This window comes from Calliphora vicina, chromosome 2, assembly GCF_958450345.1.
Source record: "Calliphora vicina chromosome 2, idCalVici1.1, whole genome shotgun sequence".
Lineage (NCBI taxonomy): Eukaryota > Metazoa > Arthropoda > Insecta > Diptera > Calliphoridae > Calliphora > Calliphora vicina.
The window spans coordinates 122,073,718-122,091,339 of record NC_088781.1 but is presented as its reverse complement, the minus strand read 5'-3'; the positions used below and the strand labels follow the sequence as shown (position 1 = coordinate 122,091,339).

The 17,622-nt window shown below is 29.6% G+C and overlaps 1 protein-coding gene across 1 annotated transcript in view; it reads right to left on the bottom strand.

Moving 5' to 3' along the window:
• The window catches only part of smal (smoke alarm), a 99,009-nt gene that overhangs the window by 27,500 nt on the left and 53,887 nt on the right, over nt 1–17,622 (bottom strand). The window contains 1 exon segment of the mRNA XM_065501042.1: nt 3,196–3,375. Within this exon segment, the coding sequence (XP_065357114.1) occupies nt 3,196–3,375 (180 nt within the window).

The window sequence follows — 17,622 nt, the reverse complement described above, 5'->3', positions numbered from 1 at the left end:
ATCTTCTCTATCTATCTATTGCCTAGTTCAAGGTTGTACATTACGGATTTATGTTAATGTCTTAAGTCCAGACACACAGCCAGTCAGAGATAGAGACAGAGACTAATTTAACTATGTAGTCTTGAGTCTGTTTTATAGAATGAATGAATGTATTTATCCAAACTAACCAGTGTTTATTTGCAAGCATTCAAAAACTTTGCCGTTTATAGTTTGATCGAATGTTCTCCGTATAATAATAAAGCGTACAGAAACTGAAAACCAGGATAAAACGAAAGAGACTGGAAAAAAAACTTTTCTACTTAAAATGTAAAGTTTACAATAATTTTTGATTATTGGCACAATGCCAAATGAAATCGATGAAGTTCTTAAAGTTTTTTTATTTTTGTTTTATTTTGAACTTATAGCTGTTGGCTTCCTTATGGAGACCCTTACAAATAAGGCTTCCCCTCTCCTAATGCAATGGCAAGCTACACAACACAGACAACATTCCTCCCTTCCTTTAGAATTTTAAGCAAAAAAAAAAAAAAACAAACTTAAACTGGCGGAAGTTTGTCTATACACGGTATAGGGAAAAATTCAAAATAAGCATGAATTGAATGCCAGTGTTGCTATAAATTATCATATTGGTTGCAAAAATAACAAAATAAAAAAAGTATGTAAAATATTTTGCCATAGAATTTTTATTATACTCAAAAGTTTGTGTGTAAATATTTTTTGTTATTTTGGCGGTTGAACTTCATTTATTATTTTGTTCATTTGATATTATTTTTGCATTCAGCCAACACACAAGTATTTATAATAATATTTTTTTTGTCAGTGTTTATTGATGAGGAAATTATTTATTTACCAAGTCCCAATACAAACATAGACAACACACTGTTGTCCCCCCCACCAAAACAAACTTTTTTAATTTCTCCCCTTTTTTTTAACCAGCAGACTAACTGCTAAAGGCAACATTTTAGCACGAAAACAAACCCTGACTGTTAAAGCAGTTGCAAAACTAAAAATTGTCAAATAAAATGATGTTAATGTAAATGTCTTGTTATTTATTATAGCATTGAATTGTTTGAAAAGCTATAAAATTCAGTATTTTAATAACTTGTTTTTTTTCCATTTTTATTTTTAAAAGGACAGACAGTTAGTCAGGAAAACATTAACAGCTAAAAAGTTGTTAATGTACTATTGATGTCAGTTTTAGTATTATTTTTTTCTTAGTTTTCTTTTTTTTTTTGGTATACAACATCCTTTATAAGTTCTCAGTCCTTTAAGGCAAAGAAACCACAAGAAAGAAAAGTTTTTTTCCATCTTGTTTCATGAACATTAACAAGAGGAAAAGTGCTCACTTAACAAAACAATATTTAAACTTTTCATAAATTTGTTTGGCTCGTAATCATTTGTTATTAATCAAATTTTATTTGTAAATAAGGACATTAAGTTGTGATGCGAAAATAAAGTAAAAGATTTGGCAAGATTTATTTTTACTTGGAAATTTAATCAAAAAACTTAACTAAACGCAAGATTTTTTTTAGACATCTTGATTTTCCCGAAGACTTTCCATAGACAAATTGATTATCTAAAATCTTGTTCATAGACAAACTGATTATGCGCAAGAATTTCAATAGGAATCTCAAAACTATAGAAAACTTGATTATTCGCAAGATTTTCTATAGAATACTTGATTATTCGCAAGATTTTCTATAGAAAACCTAATTATCCGCAAGATTTTCTATAGAAAACTTGATTATTCGCAAGATTTTCTATAGAAAACCTGATTATCCGTAAGATTTTCCATAGAAAACTTGTTTATCCGCAAGATATTCTATAGAAAACTTGATTATCCGCAAGATTTTCTATAGAAAACCTGATTATCCGTAAGATTTTCCATAGAAAACTTGTTTATCCGCAAGATATTCTATAGAAAACTTTATTATCCGCAAGATTTTCTATAGAAAACCTGATTATCCGTAAGATTTTCTATAGAAAACTTGTTTATCCGCAAGACATTCTATAGAAAACTTTATTATCCGCAAGATTTTCTATAGAAAACTTGATTGTTCGCAAGATTTTCTATAGAAAACTTGATTATCCGCAAGATATTCTATAGAAAACTTGATTATCCGCAAGATATTCTACAGAAAACTTGATTATCCGCAAGATTTTCTATAGAAAACCTGATTATCCGCAAGATTTTCTATAGAAAACGTGTTTATCCGCAAGATATTCTATAGAAAACTTGATTATCCGCAAGATTTTCTATAGAAAACTTGTTTATCCGAAGGATTTTCTATAGAAAACTTGATTATCCACAACATTTTCTATGGAAAAGTAAATTATCCGCAAGATTTTCTAAACAAAACTTGATTATCCGCAAGATATTCTATAGAAAACTTGATTATCCGCAAGATTTTCTATAGAAAACCTGATTATCCGCAAGATGTTCTATAGCAAACCTGATTATCCGCAAGATTTTTTATAGAAAACTTGTTTATCAGCAAGATTTTCTATAGCAAACTTGTTTATCCTTAAGATTTTATATAGAATGCTTGTTTATCCGAAGGATTTTCTATAGAAAACTTGATTATCCACAACATTTTCTATGGAAAAGTAAATTATCCGAAAGATTTTCTAAACAAAACTTGATTATCTGTAAGATTTTCTATAGCAAATTTGATTATCTGGACGATTTTCTATAGAAAACTTGATTATCCGACGAAGATTTTCTATAGAAAACTTGATTATCCGAATAAGATTTTCTATAGAAAACTTGATTATAAGAAGAAGATTTCCTTGATTATCCGAAGAAGATTTTCTATAGAAAAACCTTGTTTAGCCACAAGATTTTCTATAGAAAAACTTTGTTTAGCCACAAGATTTTGTATAGAATACTTCTTTATCCACAAGATCCACGTGTATCCACAAGATCCACAAGTATCCACAAGATTTTGTATAGAAAACTTCTTTATCCACAAGATCCACATGTATCCACAAGATTTTCTATAGTTCATTCTTTGCTTTAAGCAGTGGTCGGCACAGAGAGAACATGAACTTCGTTGACTTTCGTGTTGTTTACAAGTAAATAACCGATGATGTTACAACCAATCTAAATGTCGGCCACTGCTTTGTGAGTATTTGAGGGAGTAATTTATAACTTAATCACTAGATTTTTTACTTTAAATAATTTTTGTTTAAACTTACCTTTACCAAAACCATGTATATCCGTGCGGAAATTATCTTTTCCTTTCTGGCCATCCACCAATTGTCCCAGACCATCAATATAACGATCACCCTGTTCATAGCCGTCATAGGTTTTATCCGATAAATCAACTTCCATGCCACGTTGGACACCCTTTGGTATACTATACGAAACAATGCCCTCTGGAAAGACAATAAAATAGAAATGGAAATTAAAAACAGAGAACGTATAGGAAATATAAAATAATGTAAATGTAGAGCTCTGGGTTTCCTCAACACTCTTAACAAATTTCTACTTAAAAAACTATAAAATGAATTGTGATTTAAATTATTGCATAGCTAACTAAGAGAGGGGTGGGGGGAAACAATGTTATGGTAATTTGAAACTTCTTTTTATATTTGAACATATGTTTAAATGTCATACATATGAGCGTGTATTTAGTTTCTTTTATAGGACTTTTACCAATGACGAAGACAAACGACTAACAAACTGCATTGATAATGATGATGATGTAGTTTGGCGGTTTTTTATTTTTAAGGCGCAGTTAGTTCTCTTTGTTAATGTTTTATGTATTTTAGTTTAGTATTTCATTTTTCTAGTTTAGTTTATTTTCGTTTTTAATTTTGTTAAACATTTATTGTAAACACATCCTTGTTAGTGAGTGTATTCTAAATGTGAGCATATCATATTTCGAAACAAATTCTATGGAGTTGTTGATTCATAACAAGAACTTGGCTGGTTTTCTTGTACATTAAAAAAAGGGGAAATATTTAAATTTAGATTTTAAGTATATATAATTCAATGTCATTGGAAATTTATGTAAATTGATTTTGTAAGTAATTAATTTAATTGGAAATTTATAATGAGGAAAAGATGATTCATTTTTGAATAAAATAAAAAGGGTGATTTAATGATTTTGAAAATATTATTAAAAAAAGATTAAGGATGCATAATGAAGGCAAGATTTTTTATAATGAAAACCTCTACTAGAGCTAGATTTTCTAAAGAAAACCGTAACAAATGCAATATTTTCTATCAAGAGCATTAACAAGGACAAGATTTTGATCCACGAAATTTCTATAGAAAAACTTGTTTATCCACAAACTTTTCTATAGAAAAACTTGTTTATCCACAAACTTTTCTATAGAAAACCATGTTTATCCACAAACTTTTCTATAGAAAACCATGTTTATCCACAAACTTTTCTATAGAAAACCATGTTTATCCACAAACTTTTCTATAGAAAACCATGTTTATCCACAAACTTTTCTATAGAAAAACTTGTTTATCCACAAACTTTTCTATAGAAAAACTTGTTTATCCACAAACTTTTCTATAGAAAACCATGTTTATCCACAAACTTTTCTATAGAAAACCATGTTTATCCACAAACTTTTCTATAGAAAACCATGTTTATCCACAAACTTTTCTATAGAAAAACTTGTTTATCCACAAACTTTTCTATAGAAAAACTTGTTTATCCACAAACTTTTCTATAGAAAACCATGTTTATCCACAAACTTTTCTATAGAAAACCATGTTTATCCACAAACTTTTCTATAGAAAACCATGTTTATCCACAAACTTTTCTATAGAAAACCATGTTTATCCACAAACTTTTCTATAGAAAACCATGTTTATCCACAAACTTTTCTATAGAAAACCATGTTTATCCACAAACTTTTCTATAGAAAACCATGTTTATCCACAAACTTTTCTATAGAAAACCATGTTTATCCACAAACTTTTCTATAGAAAAACTTGTTTATCCACAAACTTTTCTATAGAAAAACTTGTTTATCCACAAACTTTTCTATAGAAAAACTTGTTTATCCACAAACTTTTCTATAGAAAACCATGTTTATCCACAATCTTTTCTATAGAAAACCATGTTTATCCACAAACTTTTCTATAGAAAACCATGTTTATCCACAAACTTTTCTATAGAAAACCATGTTTATCCACAAACTTTTCTATAGAAAAACTTGTTTATCCACAAACTTTTCTATAGAAAAACTTATCCACAAGATTTTCTACAGAAAAACTTGTTTATCAAAAAGATTTTCTATAGAAAACTTGTTTATCCACAAGATTTATCCACAACATGTCTATCCTTAAGATTTCCTTTAGAAAACATGTTTATCCTTAAAAATTACTATAGGAAATATGTTAATCCTTAAGATTTTATACAGAAAACTTGTTTATCCACATGATTTTCTATAGAAAACTGCAAAATGCATTTAGTTTTGAACGAACATCTTTCCTTCAAAAATACCCCTAAACGAATTTAATTAAGGCCTAATGTATGCCAAGTTCTTTGACCTTAAACAATTAAGTACAATTCTATACAATCTCCAGGTTTTTGTGGTTAAATATTTCTGGCCATTTGTTGTTTATCAACAATTTTCCTAGCATGAAAAACAAGCAAGTGCTGTGTTAAAACACACTCTACAATTAAGCATAATTAAGGTAGTAAATTAGCTTGGTAAATATAATCGATTTAAAAGGACATAAATACCACATACAATATATAAAAAAATATAACAGATGAATTAAAACATATGTCGATTTTAATAAATACTTAATAACAGTAATTATATATAAAAAAAAGGTTGATAATTAAGTAATTTTTTTTAACATAATATACAATCTAACATTTTCTCTGCAACTCTTAGTGAAAAATTTAAGTTTTTTTTTATAATAAAAGCTTAACAATTTAAAAACTACTTTTGAAGGTTTTTTTCTGTCTATTGTAAATTTTGTTTATAATATTGCGTGCAGACATTAAATCAGACAATAACCTGCCGCCAATGTCGTTTCAAAGATCTACCTATTTTTCTCCTGTTAACCTTTCGTTTCGTTTTATTTTATTTATTTTTTGTTTTGTATAAAACAACCTCTTTGTAATAAAACTAAATGGCGCCATATTATAACACTTTGCATGCAATTGTCCTGGGTATAAGCATATAAATAATCAACAAAAATATTTGCCCCATGCTAAAAGTCATGTTAAAGTTGTATAAAATATAACTGAAAGAACAGCAGATAATTTTCTATAGAAAAACTTTTAAATCCACAAGATTTTGTATAGAGAAACTTGTTTGTCCACAAGATTTTCTATATAGAAAAGCTTGTGTTTATCCACAAGATTTTCTATATAGAAAAGCTTGTGTTTATCCACAAGATTTTCTATATATAGAAAAACTTGTGTTTATCCACAAGATTTTCTATATATAGAAAAACTTGTGTTTATCCACAAGATTTTCTATATATAGAAAAACTTGTGTTTATCCACAAGATTTTCTATATATAGAAAAACTTGTGTTTATCCACAAGATTTTCTATATATAGAAAAACTTGTGTTTATCCACAAGATTTTCTATATATAGAAAAACTTGTGTTTATCCACAAGATTTTCTATATATAGAAAAACTTGTGTTTATCCACAAGATTTTCTATATATAGAAAAACTTGTGTTTATCCACAAGATTTTCTATATATAGAAAAACTTGTGTTTATCCACAAGATTTTCTATATATAGAAAAACTTGTGTTTATCCACAAGATTTTCTATATATAGAAAAACTTGTGTTTATCCACAAGATTTTCTATATATAGAAAAACTTGTGTTTATCCACAAGATTTTCTATATATAGAAAAACTTGTGTTTATCCACAAGATTTTCTATATATAGAAAAACTTGTGTTTATCCACAAGATTTTCTATATATAGAAAAACTTGTGTTTATCCACAAGATTTTCTATATATAGAAAAACTTGTGTTTATCCACAAGATTTTCTATATATAGAAAAACTTGTGTTTATCCACAAGATTTTCTATATATAGAAAAACTTGTGTTTATCCACAAGATTTTCTATATATAGAAAAACTTGTGTTTATCCACAAGATTTTCTATATATAGAAAAACTTGTGTTTATCCACAAGATTTTCTATATATAGAAAAACTTGTGTTTATCCACAAGATTTTCTATACAGAAAACTTGATTATCCAAAGAGGGTTGTTTGCCTCTTAGAAATGTAACTAGTGTTAAAATTTCAGATTGTTTATAATAAAACTGACATTTTCCATTTAAATTTATTCTAATTTTTTTAGGAATAGGCCTAAATTAAGTTTGCTCTATATAGGGTAAACATAAAACAACATGTAAGCAACCAGCCAGGGTAAATATCATAACATTTAATAACAACTTGAAATGTTTACTCTTGAAAAAGGAGGCAAAATAAAAATTATTGCCAAACAAAAACCTTTAATGACGACACTACATGAAAAAATGTTCCTAGCTAGACTGCAAGCTCTCTCAACTGCCTCTCCCTCTCTACAGGATGTAAAGAAAAACTCATAGCAGCAGCAGTAGGAAAAAAAGTTTTATTTTAATACAATAATTATAACAACAAGGTTTTTAGCTGTTTTATTTTACCTTGACAAAGTTTATTTAAACGAGGAAGAGGGAAGAGAGTAGAGCAGTTAGAGAGGAAAAAATTAAAATGAACATTCAAATGAGTTTTTCTTTTTATTTTATTATTTGTGTATATTGTGCAGGATAAAGTGTTTTTCTGTTTTTTGTTGTTATGGTTTCTAAGGACATGTCATTTGATTATCATTAACTGGCTTATGCTCCATCAAAATGAGCCTTTTTTTAGGTTTGAATTAAGCATGAGGTATGGAGTTAGTTCTTTGGTTCGTTTGCATTATTTCATATGCAAATTAATCAAGATAACACGTTATTCTCGTGTATCCTTGCTGTATATCCTTCGACAAGTGAAATATATTTTTTTTTTTATTTATATTTTATATTTATACTAAGTGTGTTTATATAGAATACAGCTTAAAACAGGTGGGGTGGTGCAAATAATCATAATAATTTTATGATGTTGTAAAACGTGCCTAATGTCACTAAATGGAAAAAAGCAAAAATGTGGCATGTATGTTTCACAAAAAGAAAATATGCATGTGAAGACTAGGTACTAAACTCTACACGTTCCTGGCCTTAAAAGCAAAACAATGTAAAGGCATTTTTGTGTTTCTTGTTGTAGTTTGTTTTCTCATATTTTACAGGATATAAAAACGAAGTGTTATAAAAGCAGGCAACGAATATTTGATGTCTTAGAAGTGGGTGGGTGGTTGGAAGGATGTATAGCTGGGAAAGAGTGTTTACAAAAGGTAACTCAGAGAAAGCCATTAAAATTGTGTTTGAACAAAAGATTGATGAACAAAGATAAAATGTTATACAAAGAAATTATTTAAGGATATAAAACTGTATGCAGGATATGCTGATATGTAAAGCAAAATAAAGATTTTATACTTTGTAGCTAAAGAAATAAAATATATAAAAGATACAGCTTAAATAATGGAAAATCTTAAGAAAACTCAATAAGCAGGGAATTAGTTTGAGTAAAAAGGGAAAAAATTCTCACAAAGTTTAGATAAAAAAGAGCAACATGTTCTTGCTTTGAGGTCAAATATTTTTCACTTGTCTATCCGCAAGATTTTCTACAGAAATCTTGTTTATCCCCAGGATTTTTTAAAGGAAACTTGATTATCCGCAAGATTTTCTATAGAAAACTTGATTATCCGCAAAATTTTCCATAGAAAACTTGATTATCCACAAGATTTTCTATATAGAAAAGCTTGTGTTTATCCACAAGATTTTCTATATAGAAAAGCTTGTGTTTATCCACAAGATTTTCTATATAGAAAAGCTTGTGTTTATCCACAAGATTTTCTATATAGAAAAGCTTGTGTTTATCCACAAGATTTTCTATATAGAAAAGCTTGTGTTTATCCACAAGATTTTCTATATAGAAAAGCTTGTGTTTATCCACAAGATTTTCTATATAGAAAAGCTTGTGTTTATCCACAAGAAAAACTTGTGTTTATCTAGAAAAACTTGTTTATAAGAGGAGTTAAATTTTTTCATTCATTGTCCAACAAACCCTCCTCCTGTTCAGGCTCTTCTAATCACAAAATTGTTCAGGTTATCAAAATATACCTCTACTAATTAGTATTAATGTCTCCTATAAAAGAAATACTAACTATTTAATAACATTTTATTTTGCTTGTATTGTATTACCAACAATTAGATTTTAATCGTTATTTGTTTTAATATTTTCATTTATATCAACAAAAAAAAAACATTATTTTTAAAGGACATTGTTTTTAACGTTAACTAAATTACATTATAATTACCACAAAATACAATATTAAATCTAATTAACCATAATTACAATAAATTGTTCCATGAAATTGTAGTAAAATTAGCTGGGCATTTTTTTGAAACCAAAATAATAGTAATAAAATACACGACATGTGTTCAATTAACTAAAAATTAGTAATAATTTTTAATAAAAAAAACCTTAAACTAAAAGTAGTTAAGGTAAATTAAATATTTGAGCTTCAAAAGAAGTAATTTTGGTATTCAAATTAAAAGGGAAGCACCTTAAAGTATGCTTTAAATTATTAAATAAGTAAATGCTCTCTTACACCCACTTAAAATGAGTGAGAACATAACATCTGCTTAAGTGTTTATTTTAAAGGAGTTTGGGTTGGTGTCTAAACTAGGTATATATTATTAAATATTTAAAGAATTTAAATGCCATAAATTGAATTATTTTAAATGTATATGTTCTTCTAATATTACTATATCTTAATCAGTTCACATATAATTTCACTTTCATATTAGCTAATTTCTAAATATATTTAAAATTAGTCTCCAAAACTAAAGTTCTGCGTAATTGTTAAATTATTTAAAATTTCAACTAATTGCTATTTTTAAAGCCTAATTATATGAATTACTACTTTAGTTAACTTTTCAAAATGTTGTTCTTAATTGCTTGAAAATAATTTCAAATAATAAAATAAATTATTATGTATTTTAAATACATTATAGTTAAACACTTATATTTATAACAATATAACCCAGTAAACCTAAAATCAACAAAATTAAATTCACAATACTGTATGAATTTCTGAGCAAATACAAATTTAAAAAATAATTAACTTTATATTCATATCTTTAGCCAAAAACAAACTAAATTAATTTATCTTCACACAATTTTATGTTCACTGGGTGTTCTGTACAGCCCACATTAGTTGTGGGAGTTGAAATGAAAATGTTGGTTTAACTAAAAACAACACCAAAAATATTCATATTGTTTTTCTATGGATTTTCAATTTAATTACACACGTGTATTCAGCATTTCATTGTTGTTGCATTGAATTTAAATATTGAATGTTACGCCTTTTGTTAAAACAATTACTTATTGTTTTCAAAACAATACCCGATAAACAAAACAACAAAAAAATAGGAGAAAAAACAACAAATGAAATGAAAAACACGCATGTAATTACAATAATTATAATATACACGCATGAGGATCTATATACACAAGCACACAAATTTGTGAGAGTCTTTTCAAACGAAATGTTAATGACTGCATAAATTATTTAAAACTAATAATAATCCTTATAAAAACAATGGCTGGCACACACTCGTACAAGGACTTGGTTGACAGTCATAAAATAAAGGACACCAATTTTAAATGATGGCTACAAAATTGGTGAATGAATTATTAAATGTTTAAAATAGAACAGAACTAGAACAGAACTAAAACTGAACTAGAACAGAACTAGAACAGAACTAGAACAGAACTAGAACAGAACTAGAACAGAACTAGAACAGAACTAGAACAGAACTAGAACAGAACTAGAACAGAACTAGAACAGAACTAGAACAGAACTAGAACAGAACTAGAACAGAACTAGAACAGAACAGAACTAGAACAGAACTTGAACAGAACTAGAACAGAACTAGAACAGAACTAGAACAGAACTAGAACAGAACTAGAACAGAACTAGAACAGAACTAGAACAGAACTAGAACAGAACTAGAACAGAACTAGAACAGAACTAGAACAGAACTAGAACAGAACTAGAACAGAACTAGAACAGAACTAGAACAGAACTAGAACAGAACTAGAACAGAACTAGAACAGAACTAGAACAGAACTAGAACAGAACTAGAACAGAACTAGAACAGAACTAGAACAGAACTAGAACAGAACTAGAACAGAACTAGAACAGAACTAGAACAGAACTAGAACAGAACTAGAACAGAACTAGAACAGAACTAGAACAGAACTAGAACAGAACTAGAACAGAACTAGAACAGAACTAGAACAGAACTAGAACAGAACTAGAACAGAACTAGAACAGAACTAGAACAGAACTAGAACAGAACTAGAACAGAACTAGAACAGAACTAGAACATAACTAGAACAGAACTAGAACAGAACTAGAACAGAACTAGAACAGAACTAGAACAGAACTAGAACAGAACTAGAACAGAACTAGAACAGAACTAGAACAGAACTAGAACAGAACTAGAACAGAACTAGAACAGAACTAGAACAGAACTAGAACAGAACTAGAACAGAACTAGAACAGAACTAGAACAGAACTAGAACAGAACTAGAACAGAACTAGAACAGAACTAGAACAGAACTAGAACAGAACTAGAACAGAACTAGAACAGAACTAGAACAGAACTAGAACAGAACTAGAACAGAACTAGAACAGAACAGAACTAGAACAGAACTAGAACAGAACTAGAACAGAACAGAACTAGAACAGAACTAGAACAGAACTAGAACAGAACTAGAACAGAACTAGAACAGAACTAGAACAGAACTAGAACAGAACTAGAACAGAACAGAACTAGAACAGAACTAGAACAGAACTAGAACAGAACTAGAACAGAACAGAACTAGAACAGAACTAGAACAGAACTAGAACAGAACTAGAACAGAACTAGAACAGAACTAGAACAGAACTAGAACAGAACAGAACTAGAACAGAACTAGAACAGAACTAGAACAGAACAGAACTAGAACAGAACTAGAACAGAACAGAACTAGAACAGAACTAGAACAGAACTAGAACAGAACTAGAACAGAACTAGAACAGAACTAGAACAGAACTAGAACAGAACTAGAACAGAACTAGAACAGAACTAGAACAGAACTAGAACAGAACTAGAACAGAACTAGAACAGAACTAGAACAGAACTAGAACAGAACTAGAACAGAACTAGAACAGAACTAGAACAGAACTAGAACAGAACTAGAACAGAACTAGAACAGAACTAGAACAGAACTAGAACAGAACTAGAACAGAACTAGAACAGAACTAGAACAGAACTAGAACAGAACTAGAACAGAACTAGAACAGAACTAGAACAGAACTAGAACAGAACTAGAACAGAACTAGAACAGAACTAGAACAGAACTAGAACTAGAACAGAACTAATATTATAAAATCATAAACTCTTAGCTATTTAAAGTTTCTACATTTTCATTTGCTTAAAAAGCTGGTAATTGTAATTTGGTTGTGTAAAAAGTTTAGTTTTTCTTTGAATTTAGCCTGTAAAGGTTCTCTATTATTTATTTCCAGCAATTAATTGAAAAGTTTTCCTTTTCTTGCTGCTAAACTTTAATTTGCAATTTAACTTTATTTCCACTAAGATTCAAAGATTATTATTTGTAATTTATTACATTTATTTTTCACCAACTTCAGAAAACTCCTCTAAATTTATTCCTAATTTAGTATTGAATTTCAATTGAATCTTGCTGGAAAAATAAAATCAACTTTAAACTGCACCTATATTCAGTTTAAGACATTTACAACTTATTTTAAAATTCGATTTTTTTTTCTTCTTATATATGCATAAAACCTCTCCCTACCTCATTAATCATTAATTTAATTTAAAACTAAACACACATACTGAAATAGGTATCTATAAACATACTTATGTATAGTAATAGGAAGTCAGACAGTACGACCGATCGACCTCCCGACAACTTTAATCAGCCACAACTTTAAATGTTTAACCAAGTAGAAAACAAGCTGTTTAATATTATGTGTGTAATATTGTTTGGCAGTTGTGGCTGTTACCTAAATAAAACTGCATTTATGTTTTTGTAAGAGACCGAGAAAAATCTTAACTTGTCTTAATGTTGCAGATAATCCCTGTATTTAAAATTTTATTTTAATGTTTGGTACCATGAAAAATCTACATGGCGTTGATTAGGTGGTTTAAAATGTAAAGAGTTTTTTTGGTTGTGGGATTTGGTTTTTAAGTTAGTTTTGTACACTACAATAAATAATAATATTGTTACGTTTTTAGCATTTAAAAATAAGCTAAATAAATTCAAGATTGTAACAACTCTTTATTTACATCATTTACCACCATTTGTTAACATTTATATACACAGCGTCATCTTCTAGTAAATTCTAGTATTAGCTATTTCTACAGTGATCAGCCAAAGCTGATTCACAGTTAATGTTGTCATTCTTATAAACAATGTTAATAACAGCATGTTATCAACACTGTTTGTAAGTATAATATACTGTTATTAATATTGTTTATAACTAACAGACTGTTAAATTCGAATTGATATGCAAGGTCGTGTTTGGTACAATTTTTTATTGCTTTTGAATTTCAGAAGATCAAACTGCGACATTTTGAACAAGTTCGTTCTCGAAATAACTAATAATAATTTTCATGACTATTTGACGCTTCAGATGTATGACACTATTCACTTTAATTATATTATTGACAAACATTTGATGGATAGAGCCATAGAGCGGAAACTCGAAAAAAACTCAAACAAAAAAATTACTCAAAAAGTGTTGTTTTTGTTTTCACATAGTTTTTTTTTAGTAATACATTCTCACCACTTAGGTTTTTGACAACTGAGTTAGGTCTTTGACAGGAGAGTTTCCTCTCTATGTGTTTTCTCTATGGATAGAGCTACAGAACTAATTAGAGTTTGTTAGTCATGGGTTAAAAGCGTTGTACTCAACTTGTCTAACAAACTTGCTCCTAATTCATATACAGTAGCTTGTCTGCAAGTCGTTTTTAATCTACCTTTGGTTTAGTGCCTTAATAAAACTCTTAATTTCAACTTAATTCAGATTTAATGTAATAAAATTATCATGAACCAAAAAAGTCAACTATACAAAATTGTATACAAAACACTCAACATTAAAACCATTTAATATGACCATTATGTATATATGAATGTACAAGTATATCAGCCATACCACAGTGGAGCAAAATCCAAATATTTTGGAAATAAATTGGACATTTCTAACTGCAGCTCCTGATATGGGGTCCGAAGAAGTATCACTTAAACATTTGAGATAGCGTATCTTTTGAACGCGGTTTTTGTTTTTAATAACTTATGTCAATTTGAAGAGTACATATCTGTCATTTATTTTCACTTAGTTATTTAACATTACACCGTAACTAACATATTTTTTTTGCTTCGAAAATGTTGAATTTTATACCAACAAAGCATCATGTGCGGGAAGTTTTGCTTTACTTCTTTAATTTAAAACAAGTAAGAAAGTATGGTCGGTCAATCCCGACCATATAATACCCTACACTAAGTAAAAGAGCAAACATATTTTTCTTTTAAAATTTCAATAATTTATATTTTTGAGTGATTTTCGGAAGTGGGCCTTATATGGGGGCTATGACCAATAATGGACCGATCACCATGAAATTAGGTCGTGTGATTTATGTCTATATGAAAGTTTACTATGTTGAATTTTGTGAGTCTACCAACATTTTTAAGCGATTTATGCACGTTAAAGTGATTTTCATAAGCGGGTCTATATGGGAGCTATGACTAATTATGGACCGATCGTAACAAAATTAGGTGACATGAATTTTGTATATATAAAACTAATGTGGAGCGAAATTTGTGTAGATACATAGATAAATTAAACATTTATGACCGATAAAGTCCAATTTCGGAAGGACATTTGTATGGGAGCTAGGTGAAATAATGGACCGATTTCAGCCAGTTTCAATAGGCTTGGTCCTTGGGCCGAAAAAATAATATGTACCGAATTTGATCGAAATATCTTCAAAATTGCGACCTGCACTCTGCGCACAATGTTTACATGGACAGCCAGCCAGCCAGCCAACCAGGCGGACGGACATCATTTAATCGACTCAGAAAGTGATTCTAAGTCGATCGGTATACTATAAGGTGGGTGTTAGACTAATATTTTTGGGCGTTACAAACATCTGCACAAACGCATAATACCCTCCACACTATGGTGGTGTAGGGTATAAAAAGTCTCGCTGAAGCACACCGTTTAGTCTCCAAAGCTTATGGTGAATGTAATCCATCCATTTCAACTTGCGACAGATGGTTTGAACGGTTCAGAAGTGGTGATTTTAATACGGAAGATCACCTATGCCAGCCAAAAAAGTTTATAGACCAAGAATTGGAGGCATTCTCCATGAAGATTGCTGCCAAACTCAACAAGAGCTGGTAAAATAATTGGGAGCTACTGAAACAGTAATTTCAAAATGTTTGCAAGCAGCAGAATTCACTAAAATGCAGGGAAATTGGGTACCATACGAATTGAAGCCGAGAGACCTTGAAAGACGATTTTGCATGTTCCAAATAATGTTTGAAAGCTATAAAAGAAAACAATTTTTATACCGAATCATTACTTGAGATGTAAAATGAATGCATTACGATAACCTGAAGAGTAAGAGATCGTCTGTGAAGCCCGGACAACTAGCCGAATCGACAGCAAAGCCAAATATCCATGGAGATAAGGTAATTATCTGCATTTGGTGGGAGCAAAAGTTTCCTATCAATCTGGCTAGATCAAGACAGGGATCCCGATTCGTTTGAACAACGCCCAGAACCGTAATATTACCTGTAAAAAACTATTTAGAAAAAAGTGTTTGGGAAGTCTTGCCTCACCAGCCTTACAGCCTAGACTTTGCAATGTCCGACTACTATTTGTTTCGATCGAAGCAGAACACTCTCTATCTGGGATAAGCTTCACTTTATAACAGAGTATCGGAAATTGGTTTGATTCGTTCTTGGCCTCAAAAGTTGGGAAAATGTCATAGCTAAACAAATCGTTTTCTCTTTTTCCCTATATTTTAACGACCAAGGTGATTTCCATGCTTGCCTAGTATCCAGTGCCTCATTAGTAGTGCCAGCAATCTTGATATATCCCTTCTATTACCGGTCATCAGTTGCATAGCTAGTTTTTCCTTAAAGTTCCGCCATCTATTCTCAGCCTTTGTAAGAAAGTGTCTGAAGATACTACTTTTAATAGTCGGCGGTGGAATTGCTACTGAAACCGCATTGGATATCCAAATCGGATCCCTTTCTGACTAACTCGTCTGCCTGTTCATTGTCATAGTAGTCTCTATGAGCACAAAGAGAAAACTGATTCGTAGAAGCAACCGAATTTGTTGTCAATCGAATGATTTGAATGATTTTTCGGCTCTATCAACAGAACGTCAGTCGACAAAGAAGAATTTCGGCTGGAGCAACTAAACAGAATCATTCGATTGGCAACAAATTCGGTTGTTACTACGAATCTGTTTTCTCTGTTCATGTACCTAAACTAAAGTAATATCCGATAGACGACCTAGCCTTGACAGAGCATTCTTACTTTACCTGGCTAATGAGGATGAAGGCAGTTGGAAATGTTACATTTATTTCCATGACATTTTAGATCCGGCCCCACTGTGCACACTTAAAACCCAACTATGCTTAAGTGCAGAGAGGAAAAACTCACATATGGGTGTGGTATAATGTGATAAGTCAAGGTAACTTTGTAGTACCACAAATAAAAGCCCTTTTTGCATGTTTTATAAATAAAAAATTCCAAACAAACGAAACTAAAAAAAGAAAAATTATAAAATTTGTACATGGCATGTCTGATTTTTTAAGCGTTTTCTTTTTTTTTGTAATTTTTTTATGATTATAAAAGGAATATTTTTCATATACAAATGTTAGCATTAAAAAGGTGGACGTTGTTCTTACACCAGACTAAACTAAACGAATGAGAGATAGAGGCCAAGCCAGACGTCGGGACATATTAAATTTGTTCTTGGTTTTTTTTGGCTAATAGGTGTGTTTGTTGAATTTTTATGGTTAACACATAAATAAGATTTAAATACAAAATGTGCAACACCTTTTTTTATTATTTAATTCATTGTCTTAAGCCTCTAAAAAATATTTTGTTTAATAAATTTCCTTTTATCTAATACTTATTTACATAGTTTATGTGCTTAAATTTCTAGCTAAAAATTATGATCATCAATATCTTTTTTTTGTTTATATTTTCAGCAAGATGATCATGCTGTCCATTAGCTTTAGTTTTCAACTAACATTTTTCATATTTTTTTTTGTATATTTTTTTCTATTTTGTGATAAATTTGTTGTTTGACATTAAATTGCTTGTAAAACTTTCTACACCATCATCATCATCATGATGTTTTCCTAAGACGCGTCTTAACCACATTTTTTTTTTTTTAGTTTTTTGCTTTTATCTATAAACATAAATTATAATTTCTATCACAA